The sequence below is a fragment of the Pectinophora gossypiella genome, chromosome 12, assembly GCF_024362695.1.
Source record: "Pectinophora gossypiella chromosome 12, ilPecGoss1.1, whole genome shotgun sequence".
Taxonomy (NCBI): Eukaryota; Metazoa; Arthropoda; class Insecta; order Lepidoptera; family Gelechiidae; genus Pectinophora; species Pectinophora gossypiella.
In genome coordinates, this window is record NC_065415.1 from 9,829,802 (window position 1) to 9,851,094 (window position 21,293).

A 21,293-nucleotide genomic window follows, 5' to 3' on the forward strand; every position below is an offset into this window, starting at 1 on the left:
AGCATTAATGTTACGTTAAATAACGTAAAATAGGTTATAAATAAGTAATAACCCGTGGTAGCAAAACAACCCTACAGGAATGTTAACGTATATTCTACCTAATGTGATCCCGAACTGATATAATAAGAGTAGATATTATAGTAAGTATATCGTATAGGTAACTTAACTATCTTCGATTTTTTTTAGAAGAAAGAAAGAAAGAAAGATACGTTTATTATAAACCTGTTTACCTGTTTCATAAAGCTGATACTACTAGGTACTGATAGAGTAGGTACCTAGATTACTTAGCGATTCCATTCCTAAGGTAGTGAAAGTCTAGGAAATGCCATAATACCTAGTAGTTCTACTGGTTAGCTTTAGTAAGCACAGGTACAGGTCGACCATATACCATATTCATTTGCGATAGTTCACACATGTTTGCTGTGCTTTACTAGCGTTTACTTCTATAGAGGTAGTAGTTCTTGTTATTATGTAGGTACCTGAGTAATAAATAATACTGGAAGTTATAAAGTTCAAATTGTGTTCGATTATTTGAAGAAGCTTAAAATGGAAACTGATAAAATGGAAACTCAAGCCGATGACTCAGAGGAAATACTTGATGAAGGTATTAGCCGTTGTTTTAAACTTGATATTTTACATATAGCTAGGTGAACGTAAATAACTTACTCTAACGTGGTTAATGAAACCGGATTCAATTAGGTAGGTATAGTATACTTTTCAGTCTGATACAAGTCTAAAAGTTAGTAAGCTAGGTATCATATTATATCCATACCTATATGCTTCTTATACATACATATATCAATGACCTATACTTACTAATAGGAGTATGTTTAATAAGTTATCTAACTACTAACCTATATCAAAATAATCATAATTGGCTGCATGTGGTCTTCTAATTACTTATGGCTCTGCTCACCCCGTTGCCGAGGGTGTCATAAATTTATCCCTAAAACGTCTTATCTTTGGTTCACGATATACAATTTGTATACAATGCATTGCAACGACCTCCGTCCCGGGTTCGATTCCTAGGGCGGACATATCACAAAAATTACTACCTGGTCCCTAGTTTGGTTAAGACATTACTGGCTGATCACCTGATTGTCTGAAAGTAAGATGATCCGTGCTTCGAAGGCATGTTAAGCCGTTGGTCCCGGTTACTACTTACTGATGTAAGTAGTCGTTACGTGAGCCATGTACGGGCCTTTGGCGGCTCAGTAGTTACCCTGACACCAAGGTTGATGAGGTTGGTACTCCACCTCACAACCCACACGATAGAAGAAGATACAATGCATGTTCTTTTTAGATAAGAACCGACCATCAGCTGCCGGAGGACTGTGACTTGTTTAGAACTACCTACCTGTTAGCATAGATTACATTATAATACTACATACTATTTAGTGTTGGTTATCGTGGTAGACAGAGTACCTACCTTCAAGTATAGCTTGTAATTTTTATTAAATATAAGACAACCATTGCGACGTGGTGCGAGGAGCAGGCATCGAGACAAACTTTTGCGGGTTTACCGATGTTGTATTCCAGTGTTTGTAACATTTTTTTTTATAAGAAAATAAATAAATAAAAAAGAAATGGGTACTTATTTATTTTAATTGAAATGAATGATAGATCAAGTCAAAACCATAGAGCAATATGACAAAACACATAAACTTCATTCAACTTTACGACAGTGATTTATATCGTCTTTGTTTACGAAGTTGAAAGTGTTTATTAAAATAAGTACATATTTGTTAAATATTTTTAGAGCATTTTATGTAATACCTTGTATAAGTAAATAATAATACGCGTTAAGAATGAAGATCTTCTAAAAACATAAAAGGGCTCTCCCAAAAGTTTTAGCTGCCATAGAAGCTGGAATATGTCTTTTAACAGATTTCAACAAATAAGTAATGAAAAGTGAAAACTTACTCAACAGAAATAATAATAATATACTTAATAATGGTGAAATCTAAACCAGATAAAAATACCTGGTATTCGACGAGCGATGACGATTCTACGAGCGGTTATTATAATCATTAAATTATTTTTGAATTACTTACTGTTTGTTCTTTTTATGCTGGTTTAGGAGCGATTAAAACCAGAACGCATTAAGCTACTAATCTTGCTAGCTACATGTCGTAAAACCGACTTTCTAACATACCATTATATTATGGGTAAAGGCCTCATCATCTGTCACCATTATCATCAAATGCAGCGTAGGACTTCGTAACAAAAGACAGGTACAAAGTTGTCTTCTGATTGCTTGTGGCTCTACCACCCTATAGGGATTACGGGCGTGAGTTTATGTAGGTATGTATATTATGTTAATGAAAATGTAGCTCTTTAGGCTCCCTAGGCTCTAGGCTCTTGAAAGTCGAGGCCTACAAAATGTGGTGTTGGAGGATGGAAAGAATAAGTTGGACTAAAAGAGTTACGAATGAGGAAGAGCTAGCAAGAGTAAGGCAAAAAAGGCAAATATTCAGAGCTACTGAGGACAGAAAAGGCAAGATGATTGGACATTTAATAAGACACGACGAATTTATTAAAAACATCATAGAAGGGAAGTTACAAGAAAAGAGAGGGAGGGGAAGACCAAGAAGAGTTTACATGGAAGAGATTATAAAGAGAAGGTGAAAGTCGTGTCTTATAAGGAAGTGGAAGAATTGGTCTTTGATAGACAAGACAAGAGCGTGGCTCTTACATTAGTGATAAGGATAAGGCTTCCACTCAAGTAACTGTAACGACTGTAGTGGTATTCTTTATTCTCTTCCTCGACCACCCTCCCACTGGTCAATACGACACAAACACCAAAAGACATGGTTTTTTCGCAATAGGAAAAAACAGTAATATAAGATTTCTTTTAAACATTGCTAGTTTAGAAGCACCTTTGGCTTACGTACACTTCTTTTTAAAACTAAATTATAGGTGTCTCTCTGACTTGAAATATTTAATGTACTTACCTACTGAGTTATTGTTTACATACCTGCATAACGTTAAAGTAGTGACTGATTAGATATCTACACTCCCCTGGAGGATCATAGCGGATCACCAAGATTCTCCACAGCCGGCTAAATAGAACTTTGTAGTCTTTTCGATATCGATAATGAAAATTTTAAACGCTCCAAATACCTAATACGGTCCGCTCGCTCAAAATCTGCTCATTTCAAAAGTGTACCTACATATTTACTTAAATGGTAAAACCACGTTTTCCTTTTTAGTGATAACAATGATCCATGTTTCAAATTCGGAACCATAAATACCATTTGACCATCAGGCATTCTGTTTCTTCTTTTACAATTTATGAAATAGACCTATAGTGCTTGCGCTCTAATTACCATAATGGTGTGTCATACATACACACAACAGAACAGAAATATATTAGAGACTTACTTACCACGAAAATGTAGGTAGGTTTTATTCTGAGAGCTCCTGTGCTCCATGCTAGAGCGCAAGAACTATAGGTATCAATCCCTTTACAGAAGCAATAAGCGCTCGACACGACACCCAACCTCACCCAGACGTGACAGCTATTGTAGTGGGCGACTTCGGATGGTGGCAGCTAAAGATAAGCACCCTGATGTCACTACTCAAATTGAGCAACTGTTGGTATCAACTCAACATCATATTTATGGCTCCCCAACAAGAGTTCTGGTGTCAAAAGCCGCCGTCTATGGCAAGGTACACTGAGACAGAATGGAGGAGTATGTGCGCTCCGGTCAGTATAGCTTCTATTTTTTTAGGTACCTATTCCTGTACTGCACCACCTACTTTCATTCGTATCCTCCGAAGGCACTGTGGTCGTGTATGTCACAGGCTTGCTTCTAGAGCAGACCCCATTACCAGACTTGCACCAATGAGCTATTTATTTAGCCAATGCAAGATTTGATAGGCCCAGTTTTTTTAAAACTGCCTGTCTGACCTTTCAACGCGCGAATACAGGTTAGATCACATACCTCCGAAATATATTCTCCGGAATGTGGACCTCACGATGTTTTTCTTCACCGCTGAGCACGACATAATCATCCCAACATAAATTAGAAAATCAAGCGTAGAGAGTGAAGCGTTCTTCCACATGGCCATATCTAGGTACAAAATACCAACAGAAATACTCAAACATGTCTTACAATTAAACATTATCTTTTCTAGAGGATTGAAGAATTCCCCTGTCTGATCTTCGACCCTGACATTCTATCTATAGCGCCGGATATGGATCGAAGTATGATACCGCTAGTTCCGTGCCACAAATTTGTGTATGATAAATCAATTTTCGAACGAACTATGACCTCTGATTGGAACTTGGTTTGTGAGAAACATTGGTTAATCCATGTAAGTATTTTTTTTAATTAAATATCACCTAATTAGTGCGTGAGCGTGATTAGGTGCCATGATAGTCTAGTTGGGGTGTCGTGATAGCCTAGTTGGTAGAGCGTGCGGTTAGCATCGAAAGGTCACGGGTTCGATACCCGGGTTGGTCGTATCACTGAATCTGATTTTGTTAAGCAGTTCAGTGCAATATAGGACTGCCAGGCATATATCCGATAGATAGGCTGTTAGACATGCAGTTTATTACAATATGACGCAACTTGGGTACGACATTTTATTATAATACTTACATAAGTACGGTCACGAGTACTAATACTACACTTTGAAACCATGTCACATTAACTTTTTTGACAAATTAAACCGTAATTGCTACAGGGTTCTAAAGAGTGTACATGATATTGCTAATGATTGTACAACAATAACCCTATGGAAGCCCTGAAGAAATTGCTGTAATTCCTGCAACAATAAAGTCCTCATATAAAATATATTTTGTGTAAGGTACTTATGTGTGTTTAAAGTATTTACCCTGACATCAGGGTTGGTCATGCACCTCACAAAGTTGATTGTATTAATTAAGTACGGCATTTCAGATTACACAATGTACAATGATGTGTGGCGTTCTACTCGGGGGAGTATTTTTCGGGATGTTGGCGGATAAATACGGACGCAAAAACCCTCTCTTGATTTGTATAATACTACAAGCGCTAGCGAGTTTCATCGCAAGCGCACTCCCGTGGTATTGGTTGTTCCTGATCAACTGGTTTGTGCTCGCTCTGGCGTCCGGAGGCATCACCATCATATCCTTCGTGCTCTGTATGGAGGTCAGTCACTTAGCTTAATATTACACTACCTATAATCAATCTCTGCAGGTGGGGATACCTGGTTGATGGTTGCGATGATGAACCTCACCTTTTGTGCTGTCCTAAGTGCCCTAACACCTGCACTATTAAAGACCTTTACGAAGCCGCTGACAATACCGTAAGCGTGGCCAATTATTGGTCAGCAAAAATTTAGTATTGATCGCCATCGACTCGCATAGAAGAAGAAGACTACCTATTTCCTATTTTCTCTGCTAAGTATAGGTAAAGGCTCTATTTCTTACATTATGCGACAAGTACGCCGCGATGCGTCGTCAAAATCAGTCGGTATGATAAAATGTAACACTTGGGTGGGAGGGGACCACGATTTCGCTAGATACATTTTAATATACCTACTCGATGCATAATCGCAACCGATTAATCGCGCATCAAATTCAAAAATATCTTTAAGCTTTAAGCCACATATTTTGCCTAAACTGTAGAGATGATGAACTTAGTGTTTGTATAGGGCCTGTGGAGTTAGAAGCTTGACTCTACATGAAATCTGGCAACTTTTTGACATTGCGATCGATATGATTTCGTCTTGGCATCATTTTTCCTTGAAAATAAAAAATAACCAGTTATCAATTACGTGTCGTTATGTGCTGGGAAATGCGCGATAGGGTTTCGTCCATGTCCCATGAATACTAGAACATGTGCTCATAGCTATAATCTGTACGCGCCAATTACCAACATGGATGAAGGTGAATGCAACTCAATACCTATCAAGATAAGAATCACCTACTAGAAATACAGAGGTTAGATATACCAGCGATGTACTTGGGATAGCGGTTGCTGCCTCTTTAGATCACATCTGGGTGCTCCTAGATGTCCGTTTTCGTTTCGTTTTGTTATTATGATTATGAAATTTTATATGTATATTATTACGTTTATTTAATTATCGCACTCACATCACATGCACCATAGCTACACACTGCTTTCACTACTCACTTATAGATCTTTCTTTTAGTGTAATATTTCTTTCTTTTATTGTTTTGTTTCTGCTTTCTATGTGTAACACTGTCGTTTTTTTTTTGTACTCTTTATTTATTTTTTAAAATTTATTGTGCGGGTACTCGCGTTTCACCGATCGGCGTGGGTTGAAAATCAGTGTTGCCTTCTGGGTAAATTTTCACTGAACCCTGGCCTTTTTTGGTGAACTGCGGCACCCATATACCTTTGTTTTCCAACTACTTAAATATTAATGTTAATGTGTGTATATTTTAATGTTGTAAATGTATATGTGTGTCGTAGATTTTACCTAAATAAACTTTAAAAAGAAAAGAAAGAAAGAAAGATACAGTTTACAGACGAGTTCGATCGATGAGGGGAGGCTGGCGACTATAGCAGGCAGGACGTAGATATATTGGTAGCTATCTGTCTGTCTGCGAGTCATATATCGGGGCGAAATGTTGTAAACCACAAAAGTACATACATCACAAAAAGCCCGTAATTCGTAACAGAGTGGGCGGAGCCACAAATAATCAAAAGACAACTAGATAGGATGATGGATTGATACAAAAATGGATACGATGCACCGTCTGGTCACAGGTGTCACAGGTGATCAGACCATCCATCTTCATCGTCTAATCACGTTACAAAGGAAACAATATCTTCTTTCATCCGAGATTTTCCCTTTGATTCTCTCTTCACAGTGCCTTTGTCAGTCTTTACGACCAGATAACAACACCACAAGATAAGCCGTTGTACGCGTTCTACGATTTTTATTCTCTTGCAGTCCGGCATAGATCATCATCATCAATTTAAGAGCCACGCTCTTGTCGGTGCAGCATTTTCCATGCTACTTTTTAGGGAAAACTAGGGCAGTGGTTTCCCTCTTGCCTTCCGCCCCGCAGTACTCTGTCTGACGCAAGTGGGGTGGCGCCCAGAGTCCAGCATAGGTAGATGAATAACGAAAGTATATTTAGATGCCATTTTCTTTTTATTTCAGGCTGTGAGTGGTAAATGGCGTATGATAGTTCCAGTACTTTACCAGCTGCCCTTTGGTCTGGGCAATACTGTAATGGCGGTGCTTGCCTACTGGCTCAGAGATTGGAGAAAACTTGAATTTAGTTTAGCCTGTTTGTCTTCATTGTATGCCTTTTACTGGTTTTGTACACCAGAATCTCCTAGATGGCTTTTGGCTAATGGACAAATTGATAAAGCTATGGGTATAATCACTTTATTTAATTGTTTTTATTAGTTTATAAGATGTTGTGGCCTAATACCGCATTCAAGATTAAATGTGTGACAATATCTTTATTTGAATACTTATTAGAAACCTGTAATTTACACCTACATTGTTTTTAGAAGTGTTATATGTCGCTGCACGAGAGAACGGCCGTAAGTGGACTAAAGAACAAATACGAGGATTGATTCCTATAAGAATTGCACCAGAAAAACGGAAAATCCCAGCGTTCGTAGACTTCCTAAGACACAAAAACATGAGGCTTAAAACTATACTCTTGTCTTTAAACTGGTAAGTTTACATTAGCTAATTAAATAATGTATAATACACTTACCTTGAAGAATGCAGTATCCAGGATGCAGGTGGTACTTTATAAATTTATTTACGTAATGTTTTCTTCGCAGGCTTTTTACAGGAATTGCATTCTACACTTTCTGCCAGTACCTCGGAGGTATTGGCGGGAATATGTTCGTGACCGTTGCAATCACTGGAATCATTTCTACACCCGGACCTATTTTATGTGTGTTCGTTATCACCAGAACCGGCCGCAGAAATACTGTGTGGACCTTTCAAGTCCTCACAGCGGTGTGTTTTGTGGCTTTGTTGGTGATACCCAGAGAGGAGTACCCAAATGATTGGCCCAGACTATTGTTTGCTGGAATAGGATTCGCAGCGATGGCGGTAAGTCGTCGGAGCGCGAAATCGAAACAGACAGGGCTTTTATATTCAAGTATCTTTTCTGAATATGAATAGCTAGACCATTGTTAGAAAAATAATTAATAAATATGTTTTTTTTTGTCAGGCATCCGTACCGACCCTTTACTTATATTCGGGCGAGTTGTACCCTACTTTGGGCCGTAATCGCGGAGTGGGTTGGGTGACTATCTTCGCCCGTCTCGGGTCTATGATCGCCCCGTTCATAGTCAGCCTGGACAGCATAAATCAGAATCTACCATTGATGCTTCTCGCCGTGACATCATTTGGACAGATTGTGCTACTACTGCCTTTACCCGAAACCAAAGACACGCCGTTACCAGACACCATAGAAGAGGCAGAGCGTTTTACCAAGTAAGTGGTGACCATGCATGGCCAGTAACAATAACTAAGTAAACAATAGAAACTTTTCATGATTCAATTTTTATTTCAGGGAAACTGCCGCAAGTTGTCGGAAAAAGGATGTCAAACCTCCTGTACCGTGGTCAAAATAAAATATATATAATATTGATGTATATGACACTGTTTATTCTGGACAACTTTTGTAAGACTAATGCGTATTGTAGGTGTATTAGCCATATTATTCACATTGCAGGTTTAGAGTTATTACATTAATGTTACCTACGTCATTGGCTTTTATTACTACTAACAACAATAATGAGGACCACAAAAATTGATTATGCGATTACGTAGTTATATGCTTATACACTGAACATCTAAAATGTTATAATACACTTGGGCATGCATTCACAACATTCAGAATATTACCTATATTGAATTATTAATATATGACTACTTGCGTAGTCTTATAAAAAAGTAGTGCACTGTAAACATGTTGCACTCTTAGACTAAAAATAAATCTAGAAGGAGAGCGTGTGGCTCGGAAACAGCGATGAGCAGACCGATAAGGCGATTCTCATACACACGACACCGCGCACCGACGAGCCAGTTGACGGTGAAGAGGTCGGCAAGGTCGCATTGACTTTGTATGTAACAATCCACCGATGTTTAACACGTGAAAAATTCACGTCGTATGAAAATCGCCTTAGAGAATATGAATAAATAAAATGTTATTTTCCTTACTGGCAGAACAGCATGAGATTTACAAAAATACGTTTTTTCTGGTGTATGCTATGCATAAACACTTTTTAAATATTACCTTCTGATTATAATCAGATATTGATAAATGATATATCATTCAGACAACTTGTCCTGAAAGTTTCATTAAGAATTGAAAATATAATCTTTAATTACGTCTTTGCATGAACTTCTACACTCTGAAACTGATATTCTCCATTTCTCTATTTCTTTTAGTCATAAGGTTGCACTACAGTGTTGATTTGAGATAAACTGCATAAGAAATATAGATTGGGCCTCTATTTGTTGGTACTGTGGTTGAGTTACTGATTACAAAATTGACATATTTATCAAATTATAATAATTATATTATAATTGTAACAAAACAACAGTACCAGGGCAGCCCTATGACTTATATTTACTTACACCTTATCTTATCCAAAACAGTCTATGATCCAGTCATATTTTAGAAATGCAGTATAGAATGTATAGTATTAAATCATGTGATACTAGACTAGTACTGGTTCAAAATGTTATATCTAAACTCTTATAAAATGGTTGGTTGTACTGTTACAAATGCAATATCATCATCACCCTACTCGTCTTAATCTCGCTTGACACGTGACACCTGTTCTTTAATGTTTTCAATCCGGTGGAGCAGAGACGGATGAGAGTGGTACCAAGCAGAGTACAGTTTATCATAAATTGGATAATCTAAATTATCTTTACCTAATTTAATTAGAGCCGATTTCAATTCATTTGGATAGTTCAATGAAATTGCAAAGTTGTCTGCTTCAAACTCGAATTTTCGGGACAATACTGTGGTAAAGAATGACAAAATCGAGTTGTAAGGGGCTAGAATCAGTTGCAAGACAACAATTAGGCCAATTATGATAGGTTCCTGACCAGCAGGGAAGCCAAGGGTTGCATACAGCATGGGGTACTTGAAGAGCAGCGCAAAAGCTGTGAAAAGTAGAAGCAGATTTATTTCAGTCAGGGCAATTGACTTGTAAATGTGGCTGCAGCTCCAATGTCCAAGTTCATGAGCCAATATTCCTAAAATCTCATCATTTTTGCAACCAGTCGTAATTTTCTTCTCCTCATCAAACTTTTCAATCAGTGTATCAAACAGCACAATTCTTTTAGCACCAAATAGACCACTGAAATATGCATTACTGTGAGCAGATCGTTTTGACCCTTCGACAATGTAGACTTGAGAGAGAGGGAAGTTTAGTTTTGTTGCTAGATTTTCAATGCCTGTTCTAAGATCACCCTCTGGTAGAGGAACAAACTTGTCAAACAGTGGTGCTATCACGGTGGGGTATAGAGCAAGTAAGATCAGGGTTGCCACAGTGCAGAACAACCACAGCCACACAATAAACATGTTTCCACCCAGCATGATTATGTAAATTGCTATAGAAATTATTGGCAATGTAATTACAAGGCTCAGCAGTAATGATTTCAGTTGATCTTTTACAAAAAATGACACAGTCTGTTTGTTGAAGCCATGCTTCTCTTCCAGAACAAATACTCCATAAATAGTAAATGGCATATTCACTATGAAGCTAAATAATGTAACAAATGTCACAAAAATGCAACTTACAGCTATTTCTCTGTCTGGAGAGATATTGAACAACTCTCCAATCTGCTCGGATTTAACCCAAGCATCATAGATCCATCGGTTCCATAGAATCACAGATGTTATGACTATACTGTAAAACTCTTTGGCTATTTTGAACTTTGATTTGTCAATACCATACAGACGGGCCTTTTTGAAGGATTCCTCATTCAGCATTTCTTGTAGATCATCAGGAATGGTTTTGTTAGTCTTGTATATCTTGAGCTGAAAGTGATAAAGAAAACACATGTAAATATTATTATAATAAAAAAGTATTCAATAACTTGAATAATCTAATAATTGGGTTGGGTGACTGAAGGAGATATGGGAAATGTTTAATTGTTTAGTATTGTAATCATGGGTTGGTTATGTTCTTTATACACTTTCATTATGAAAACTGTCAGCCACTGGTGCTGTATATGTCCAGCAGGCTTGTAAACATGCTCGATATATGCTCCATGGAGTGCCAAAAGCGACAGCTTGTGGATGGAGCTAGTATTCTGATATTAGGTATTCCTGATTTTCCTCATCAACTGTTGCATGCAGTTTCCCTCGTCAAGTACTTACTGGATAAAGTTTTACGATTTGAATTAAAAATGCCGTCGTTTTATTAATAATATGTACGTAATCTTCTAATATATTTCACCCCAATATTGTAAAAGGTGATAAAAGTAAGCTGAAGTAGACATACCTGCCGCAATGAGAGATACAGCTCCCACAGGTACTCCGCTCCACAAAACAGGAGTATGAGCATCAAAATCACATCTTCGTTAATAACCATTGTGTACAAATAGTATTTTAATGGAAAATATCAAAAAACATACACGTCTATGTGCAATGAAGCCGATAAAAATCGATATTACAAAATCTCGACAGATTGTTTATTTGACATTAAATTTGACGTTTTAATTTTGACTTTTGACGTGCCATGTCATTTAACCCTTCACCAGCTCAGTTCACCAGACTTCGGAGAACCAAGTCCCTACTTGGCAGGCGACGTGACGCCGATGTTCCCCAAATACTATAGACGGCGCTGTACAGATTTTCCTTCGTTTAACCTTCTAATTTCATGGATAACAGAAATATGCATTTTTTATCTTTGTTTTTGGGTACAAATGATGACCCTTGTTATTACATACAGGCACATAACATCTTCCACCCATTATTATTCTGATCAAAATAAAGAGAAACAACATAATTTTATACGTATCTGATCCAAATATCATGTAACAATTGTATACCTCTGCAATTAGATTACATTTTTGAATAATTATTAAAACCCCCGTACTATAACTGTAAAGGGGGCAGATGAAACTAATTAAGTGCCATCGACCACCGGGGTGGTAAACGGCACCTAATTAGTGCCAACCACCACCCCGGTGGCAAGCCTAAAGGGGGCAGATGGGAATAAAGGACCCCGAGCAACGAGAAAATAGGTAATTATCACATTAAATCTTTTTTGTGGAACGTGGCCTGGAAAGTTCCTCATTATTTTTTTTATTAAAGACAATAATTTTCAATAGTTCCCACAAATCATGAATACAACAATATTCTACGCTACAAAAATTCAAGTAGGACGTAGGTATAGAGTATAGAGTTACGCTAATCTGTTAAAGGGTTAAATCAAAGACATTTTTTTTTTTTTTTGGTTTGGTTTTCCCCGAAGGGTAAGGCAAAGGGAACTATGCCCATACAGCCATGTCTGACGTATTTTTTTTCTTGATGATTAATGAAATGATGAAAGGTGATGATGATGAAACCTAAGCCCCCACCCTCGGAGTAGACTCCTACTCCGAACCCCAAACGAATTAACTCAAAAGTCCGCATAAACTTTTGAGTTATGAAGCGGCTTCCTGACACGAAGCGAAAATAGGCAGATACACTTTGTTTATTGAATACTCCAATATAATAACACTCGCGAATGTCTTCCGACTAACTTAATGCGATCATTAACCACAAAACACCACTTCGTATTAATTATTTAGATCATTCAATGAAGAAAGCAACTGTCCCGTTCCCGCCTCCCGCCAAAAAGCCTAAATCAAAGACATATTAGTTTTTTTTTTTTTTTTTTTTTGTTTTGGTTTTCCCCGAAGGGTAAGGCAAAGGGAACTATGCCCATACAGCCATGTCTTACGTATTTTTTTTTCTTGATGATTAATGAAATGATGAAAGGTGATGAATGATGATGATGAAACCTAAGCCCCCACCCTCGGAGTAGACTCCTACTCCGAACCCCAAACGAATTAACTCAAAAGTCCGCATAAACTTTTGAGCTATGAAGCGGCTTCCCAGCACGAAGCGAAAATAGGCAGATACACTTTGTTCATTGAATACTCCAATATAATAACACTCGCGAATGTCTCCTGACTAACTTAATGCGATCATTAACCACAAAACACCACTTCGTATTAATTATTTAGATTACTCAATGAAGAAAGCAACTGTCCCGTTCCCGTTTCCCGCCGAAAAGCCTCAGACATATTAGTCTTTGGGTTAAATTAGGAGCGTTCGTTTACACGCTTAGAAGTTCCTCAAACGGTCTGTCGAGCCTTTGAACAAAATATACTGGCATCGATCGCACAGTGGGCGACGTTCCGCCCCGGGCGGACAAAACATTTTAGTTTGACAGTTAGGCAAACTGTAAACGACTTGTCTCGTGATAACGAAGTCTAATGAGGTGAGGGACTCTCCAGGCTACATTCCCTAAAAATAATATAGATGGCTCTGTCGAGATTTAACGTGATAATTGCCTATTTTCTACGGGTACATATTCAAATATATTCAAAAATACCGTGTAATGGCAGAAGCTATAAATGTAGTTCTTCATCAGATATGGTATAAAATTATTTACGTTGTTCCCTATATCGCATCTCTTTATTTTGATCAGAATAATAATGGGTGGAGAATGTAATCGTGCCTGTGTATAATGAAAAGGGTCATCATTTATACCCAAAAACCAAGATAAAACACGCATTGGTGTGTAATCCATGAAGTTAGAAGGTTAAACAAAGAAAAATATTTACAGCGCCGTATATATATATTGATTTTGAGGAACGTAGCCTGGAAAGTCCCTCATTAGATCGAAGAATGAATTATAAAGAGTAAAGCAATATGAAGGGACAAAAGTAAGGGTATTATATGTCGGCGTTAGTTATGAATTAAGAAGAGAAATTGATCAAATCGGAAAATAAAATGAAGTTACATCACTTCCGTTATGAAGTTGCAACGCTCCGACGAAAGGTGGCGTACGGCCAGAGCTGCGTGAAGTCGAGGGAGTCACTACAGAGTCGTCGTGTCGAGCGGACGTGTACTGCCGTTCTAGTCGGGCAGTCTACCGCGAACCATCGTCATGAGCGGACGTGTCGAATAATTACGAGGAGTGCTATAGTCGCTCACCTATAACTTGTAGGGACGTCAAGAAAGTGTGATCGGAAAAGAGCACCTAGCAAGTACGTTCACATGTCCCGATGATTCGGTCCGAATGTTGGAACCATGGGTGGTGGAGGGCCCCTTCACGCTAACGTCCTTAAGCGCGCTAGATTAGGAGAGACTGTGTAACCGTTACGAATAACGTGACGTTGCCGTGAGTGTGTACCTTATGCTGTGACTTTATTTAATCGTGATACAAAAACTATGTTGAAGTAAATAAAATGATTGTGATACTGATGACGGCCATTATTGTCTTCTACGCCCACTCTTCTAACGCCCACCCTCCATTCTGATGATGATGTTACGACACCCACCACTTTTACGACATCAGAAGCGGGATTAGTGGACTTGGATGAAGACAACGTGATGCGACGTTCACAGCAAGACAATGCAAGTTTCGATTATCACAATCAGAAGAAGATTATGATGATTATCACATTCGTGTGACCACGTGATGAAGATGTAGTGTCATGCCTGAATTTGGAGATGGACCTGACTTTGAAGTGACCTCGACCTTGTTAATGACCGGCATCACTACATGCCGTGAGATATAATGGCGTGAACAGCACAATATTTCCATACTGTGTGCAGTCGTGTTTGGAAATTATGGTACCTCAACTTGGAAACTGTTATTACGGTGAGTCGTTTTCATACTGGAACCTTATTGTTATTGACTTTATTGCTGGGTGAATTTCCGTTTCAAATAATGAGAAAATTGCTTTTTTTAAAACCAAATTGCCGAGACATATTGTGTCAATCCGTGTCAATCATACCGCGTTTTCCAATCTGTTTTCATCATCGTCAAATCTTTGTATTTTGGTCTAAAAATATTTCGAATCAGTTTAGACACGCTTAACCTGCGTGGTTAAAGTTGTATTTTCTCACTCCAAGCAAAAATAAATTAATCATGACATGATAATTAAGTCTCGTTAAATAACGTATTTTGTAATCTACCGTCGTTCATCAAATGATTCAAAATTCAACATTCTTTATTGAAATCTTTTTAAACTGATTGAAAGAAAGTCATGTGAATACGATAATACAGTGAATTCTTTTGTTTCATGTCATAACTTGCCACGTGGTTCGGCAACTGGTGGATTGCTAGCGGCGATGTAAGTGGTGCGGCCTGAGCTGTAGCCGTGCAAAGTGACGTCATCATGGCAGCACGTTGTATACCAGCCGGACTTGCTGCGCTGTTGAAGACCTAAACCATGTCACAAGACCAGTGGTTGATCTTTTATTGGAAATTCTTATAAGTCATGGTGAGTCGTATCTGTTTTACCTGATTTGAGAGATGGGAAGTTTTAATAAGATACAAATGAATATAGTGCATAAAGTTCTCTTTAGTTAACTTTAGTTAAATTAGAAATCGTAATGAAGTGAAGTAAACATTGCGAAGTAAAATGATTTGGATTATGATTAAGTGAAATAGACTTGAAAAAAATGCCTCGAAGCGAATTGCCTTCTGAGTTAAATCTTACTGATTTAGAGAGTGAATAAGATGTTACACGGCACACATACTTTGGTATTGTTATTTTCTCTTTTGTTGTTGTGCTGCATTTCCAGCGTAGTCGTAACTGCAGTCCCGTTAGAGGCTGTTCAGGGCGCGGTGTGCGACTGGAGGTGTGGTGAGTGTGTAGGTCCATGGGGACCTGGTTTTAGTGGTATATGATTACCTTGTGGAAATGACCAATGATGGTCTGTTATGAAAGTGGCAAATGGTTGCCAATGTTATCACCGAGTATTAAGGTGCACTGTGGCTCCAGCGTAGTCGTAACTGCAGTCCCGTTAGAGGCTGATCAGGGCGCGGTGTGCGACTGGAGGTGTGGTGATTGTTTAGGTCCATGGGGACCTGGTTTTAGTGGTATATGATTACCTTGTTGAGTTGACCAATGATGGTCTGTTATGAAAGTGGCAAATGGTTGCCAATGTTGACTTATAACCGAGTATTTATGTGCCCTTGTATGTGTGTGTAGAATGAACAGTCTAAGATATTTTTTGTTTTTTTGATCATTGTTGTTGTTGATGTTGATTGAGGCATTCTTTCAAATTGTTTACTCTGTGTGGTGATGCACACGGGAAATCCACTTGATGGATATGTGTACTGAAGTCTCATGTAGAGCTCATGTAGAGTCACAAGTAGAGCTCATGTAGAGTCACAAGTAGAGCTCATGTAGAGTCACAAGTAGAGCTCATGTAGAGTCACAAGTAGAGCTCATGTAGAGTCACAAGTAGAGCTCATGTAGAGTCATAAGTAGAGCTCATGTAGAGTCACAAGTAGAGCTCATGTAGAGTCACAAGTAGAGCTCATGTAGAGTCACAAGTAGAGCTCATGTAACAAGTAGAGCTCATGTAGAGTCACAAGTAGAGCTCATGTAGAGTCACAAGTAGAGCTCATGTAGAGTCACAAATAGAGCTCGGACGAGTCCTTTATAGAGTCTCATGTCAGGTCAGGAATGACCGAGCGAACTTGGATACTGTGCTGTGGTATATTGTTTCAGATTAACACACGAGGACGTGTGTCACGCAGGATGGCCGTGTCGGCGTTAGTTATGAATTAAGAAGAGAAATTGATCAAATCGGAAAATAAAATGAAGTTACATCACTTCCGTTATGAAGTTGCAACGCTCCGACGAAAGGTGGCGTACGGCCAGAGCTGCGTGAAGTCGAGGGAGTCACTACAGAGTCGTCGTGTCGAGCGGACGTGTACTGCCGTTCTAGTCGGGCAGTCTACCGCGAACCATCGTCATGAGCGGACGTGTCGAATAATTACGAGGAGTGCTATAGTCGCTCACCTATAACTTGTAGGGACGTCAAGAAAGTGTGATCGGAAAAGAGCACCTAGCAAGTACGTTCACATGTCCCGATGATTCGGTCCGAATGTTGGAACCATGGGTGGTGGAGGGCCCCTTCACGCTAACGTCCTTAAGCGCGCTAGATTAGGAGAGACTGTGTAACCGTTACGAATAACGTGACGTTGCCGTGAGTGTGTACCTTATGCTGTGACTTTATTTAATCGTGATACAAAAACTATGTTGAAGTAAATAAAATGATTGTGATACTGATGACGGCCATTATTGTCTTCTACGCCCACTCTTCTAACGCCCACCCTCCATTCTGATGATGATGTTACGACCGACCCCCCACTTTTACGACATATATATATCCAGGACGAAATTAGACAACATAAACTCTAAAGTGAAAATTTTTAATTTAATTTGTACTTTCACATTTTACTTTTTAGGTTTCGATTTTCGATCGATTTTACCCTCAGAGTAATACAATTAAGTAACACGCTTACATTAAAAGACTCTTGACCATTTATATGTAAAATTTAAATATTTTTGTACATTAATTATTCCGTGTTTATAAAAATAGTTTTGTCAAAGTACTGTTTACTATCGACTGAAGTCTCCACATTTGTAGCATTTGCATTCTGCAGGTTCTCGTAGTCTAATTTCCATGATAGCTCGGTCTTCGTCTTCAAGACGAATACCGTCAGGATCGTAGCAGTGGTTTAGCGTGACCATGCGTTCGCGTAAGTAATTTTCTCGACAGCAAAAGCATTCCTGTAAAATGATAGATAAAATTAAATAATATTATAAGAATCTCCGGTTGATGGAGAGGAGGCCTGTGCTCAGCAGTGGGACGTATATAGGCAGTTTATGTTTATGTTATAAGAATCTTGACGTGTGTAGCTCCTTAAAATGGAGTTGAAGGCGTAAGGTCCGAGTATCTCCGACAACCGACAACAAAGTATTTTACCTTCAAAAATCCAGTTGATGTTGTTACAGAAGGCTGAACTTGGCTATTGCACATTCCTTCACACTTATTAACCGAAACTTCTCCTGTGCATGATCTTAGTAACCTTCCCATTTCGTCAAACTCCTCTGAAAAAGTAACCAATTTTAGAGAATGTTACTTATTTACCTATCTAATTTATAGTATAAGTACAGACCTTTGGTTACATGTATTTCCGTTGGAATAGTCTCACAGTTATCCTCAGCAGCAGAACATTGAATATCAACGATACACAGCCAACATGCAACTAAACAAAACACTAAACTCTTAGAACTATGAAAAGCCATTGTCGTTTACTTTATCGTAGGAAGAAGCGAAGGCAACTACAGTGTGGAATCTGAAAATCATCCCCTTTTATACGAAGTGTCGCACGACTTAACTATAACACATAGTCACTGAAGAGCAATTAACACAGCAGGTGGTTCTATACTGAGAATATGATAAAGTAAAATGACTTGTCACAGCTATATGAATCTGACAATGTAGGGTGTACGTGTATTTAAATGGCGTTGTGGGAGTCAGAGGGTACAGCCTTTATGGACAGAGTTCAGGGGCAAATATTTCGTGTTAGCGCCGTCGGATTCTCGTGTAATTTCTTCAGCATGCGGTGGCTAAATGACTTTCAGTGTTTGACCTGCTAATACATGAAATACTTTTTATCTTAGCACGACACAGACCTTTATAAGCTTGCTTCCTCCTTCGAATTTTACACATTTCAGGCTTAGTAGCCAAAGGAGGAGCTTGTCTTAAACTTACATAAAGTTAGTAATAATGTTTATATTTAACAGTTTATCTTTTGGTGTAATATTCCTGTTTGTATGTCAAATGCAAGATAAACCTGCAAATGCACAAGAAGTTCATATTCCAAGTAAGTAAAATAAGCTTAGATTGTTCTTTTTTGAAACCACCCGTATTGTTCTGTGTCAGTGCTTTACCGTCATCCAAAGTTCATTTTGCCTTTACAGCATTTAGTTGCGAAATTTATTTATGAACGTATTATTCGCTAGTTTCAGGACAAGAATGCGAGATGACGCCGGTTATTCATGTGCTACAGCACCCAGGCTGCATACCAAAACCGATTCCATCATTTGCTTGCGTTGGAAAATGTACAAGTTACGTTCAGGTACATAGAAAATCTAAGATATCATAATACTAAGTACTTGGTTATAGATAAAAGCATGATGAATTTTGAAGAAATCGTATTTTAGATTTTCCGTCATTCATGTGATCATCATAGTATTCGAGCTATAATAGGTGTCCAATCTAAAGTAGGCAATGGGAATCAGTATTATCACGTATTCAGACATATCCTGGCAAGATGGCGGGGCGACTTCGAAGGTGGCTGGAAGCAACTGGATGCCTAAAGTTGAGAATAGGACTTTGTGGCGTGGCTTGGGTGAGGCCTATGACCAGCAGTGGACTGCAGTGGGCTGATCAAAATTATGATGATGAAGAAGAAAATAAGTGTCATGAATGAAGTTCTGTTCTGTTCCCGTTTAGGTATCCGGTAGCAAGATATGGCAGATGGAGCGAACTTGTAACTGCTGTCAAGAGTCGGGAGAACGAGAGGCAACAGTCGTTCTGTTCTGTCCAAAGGCCAAAAGCGAAGAAAAGAGATTCAGAAAGGTAAACCTTAAGCTATCCATCTTATTGTTAGTCCTTTACGTTATCATGATTAATTGAGGCATATGATAAAAACCTTTTGATGTCAAGTGCTTAAAGGTTTATTTATTACCACTGTCTGCCCGTACCGCATTCAACAACAGCACACTGTATAACTGCGTATACATTTAAGTAGTACCGGAGCTAGTAAATTCTTCAGCATAACTACCTATTTGTTCTCTTAATATTGTTTTTACTTGTTTTTTAGGTAACAACAAAGGCTCCCCTGGAGTGCATGTGCCGACCATGTGGGAGTATCGAAGAAAGTGCCATCATTCCTCAAGAGATAGCTGGCTACTCCGAAGATTCACCTCTTCATAATCACTTCATTAAATCTTTTTAGAAAAAGTACTCAATGGGATTACCAGACGGAGTTTACGCAAAATGTTCAGGACATGGTTTTATTATTATTAATTAAGTATTGTGATATGTATAAATATTAAAATAAATGACTCTTGACCAAAAGTTATAACTTTTATTTGAAAACCATATTTCATTGATTTACTGATTTAATGAAATCACTGTGGTATACCGGCTTGCTTCTCAAACGGGGAGCGTCGAAGCCTGATACCAACAATTGCACTAATGTGTTATTATAATTTATCTTCAGAGCAGTTTTCAGCAACACAGTTGGCTAGGCCATTATATACGGGTCACCATGAGGCGTGGCGTTGAGGCGCACTGGTGAGGCGTGGGTACTTAGTTGTGATGTACTTCTGACTACCCCAATTGGGATTCAGTCGTATTAAAATGTTATTTCACAAATTTAATTATTTAAAAAAAATCTAAGTTACCTCCACACAGTGTATCAGCGACCTGTGGAAAAAGTGGTAAAATAAATAAAGAAGATTCACCTTTTAAGCCAGGACTGGTTTCTATTTTAGTAAAAAAATACATTCTGGCAACCTTAAACCTTAAATAGATTAAAACAATAACCAAGTATTAAAAACAAAACATTTTTTCTTTTATTTAAAGGAATTAAGTGTTTTTAAAGTTACATTATAATATCGCGACATTCGTAGTTCGACTGTAAACTAAGCACCACTTTCACTTTTTTTACATTTGACATTCCTGTTTCTGAACGTCACTACGTTAACGAACGAACGTCATTTTCGGCGGGAAACGGGAACGGGACAGTTGCTTTCTTCATTGAGTAATCTAAATAATTAATACGAAGTGGTGTTTTGTGGTTAATGATCGCATTAAGTTAGTCGGAAGACATTCGCGAGTGTTATTATATTGGAGTATTCAATGAACAAAGTGTATCTGCCTATTTTCGCTTCGTGCCGGGAAGCCGCTTCATAACTCAAAAGTTTATGCGGACTTTTGAGTTAATTCGTTTGGGGTTCGGAGTAGGAGTCTACTCCGAGGGTGGGGGCTTAGGTTTCATCATCATCATCTTTCATCATTTCATCAATCATCAAGAAAAAAAATACGTAAGACATGGCTGTATGGGCATAGTTCCCTTTGCCTTACCCTTCGGGGAAAACCAAAACAAAAAAAAAAAAAACGAACGAACGTCAAACAAACGTCACTCACTCAGTTTATTTTGGGAAAAAAAGGGCGGGAACCTTCGAACAAGTTAGGCGGGATTTTTTAAGGTGATTCGTTTTCCATACAAAAGTTG

General features: G+C 38.4%; 4 protein-coding genes across 6 annotated transcripts; 2 read left to right on the forward strand and 2 right to left on the reverse strand.

Moving 5' to 3' along the window:
* The first annotated feature begins 406 nt into the window (after positions 1 to 406).
* LOC126371238 (organic cation transporter protein-like) lies at positions 407 to 8,637 on the forward strand. The gene is made up of 9 exons (XM_050016512.1): positions 407 to 604; positions 3,474 to 3,709; positions 4,141 to 4,320; positions 4,908 to 5,138; positions 7,126 to 7,345; positions 7,485 to 7,653; positions 7,767 to 8,043; positions 8,165 to 8,430; positions 8,510 to 8,637. The coding sequence occupies exons 1-9, from the start codon at positions 547 to 549 to the stop codon at positions 8,568 to 8,570; spliced, it is 1,698 nt and encodes a 565-aa protein (XP_049872469.1). The 5' UTR covers positions 407 to 546; the 3' UTR covers positions 8,571 to 8,637.
* LOC126371274 (CAAX prenyl protease 1 homolog) lies at positions 8,584 to 11,674 on the reverse strand. The gene is made up of 2 exons (XM_050016560.1): positions 11,463 to 11,674; positions 8,584 to 10,996 (listed from the first exon to the last, which is right to left on the reverse strand). Exons 1-2 carry the CDS (start codon positions 11,550 to 11,552, stop codon positions 9,758 to 9,760), a joined length of 1,329 nt encoding a protein of 442 aa, XP_049872517.1. The 5' UTR covers positions 11,553 to 11,674; the 3' UTR covers positions 8,584 to 9,757.
* A 379-nt stretch (positions 11,675 to 12,053) lies between these two features.
* Positions 12,054 to 20,040, forward strand: LOC126371358 (bursicon). 3 transcript variants are annotated; one of them, XM_050016667.1, is made up of 4 exons: positions 12,054 to 12,207; positions 19,018 to 19,127; positions 19,505 to 19,630; positions 19,875 to 20,040. In XM_050016667.1, the coding sequence occupies exons 2-4, from the start codon at positions 19,032 to 19,034 to the stop codon at positions 20,007 to 20,009; spliced, it is 357 nt and encodes a 118-aa protein (XP_049872624.1). In that variant the 5' UTR covers positions 12,054 to 12,207; positions 19,018 to 19,031; the 3' UTR covers positions 20,010 to 20,040. The 3 variants fall into 3 exon arrangements, with proteins under 3 accessions (XP_049872624.1, XP_049872623.1, XP_049872622.1); XM_050016666.1 differs by lacking the exon at positions 12,054 to 12,207 and adding an exon at positions 17,693 to 17,741 and having other exon boundaries at positions 19,012 to 19,127; XM_050016665.1 differs by lacking the exon at positions 12,054 to 12,207 and adding an exon at positions 18,735 to 18,872 and having other exon boundaries at positions 19,012 to 19,127.
* On the reverse strand, positions 17,467 to 18,305 carry LOC126371364 (partner of bursicon). Its single transcript, XM_050016672.1, has 3 exons — positions 18,162 to 18,305; positions 17,969 to 18,093; positions 17,467 to 17,772 (listed from the first exon to the last, which is right to left on the reverse strand). The coding sequence occupies exons 1-3, from the start codon at positions 18,289 to 18,291 to the stop codon at positions 17,602 to 17,604; spliced, it is 426 nt and encodes a 141-aa protein (XP_049872629.1). The 5' UTR covers positions 18,292 to 18,305; the 3' UTR covers positions 17,467 to 17,601.
* Positions 20,041 to 21,293: the final 1,253 nt, after the last annotated feature.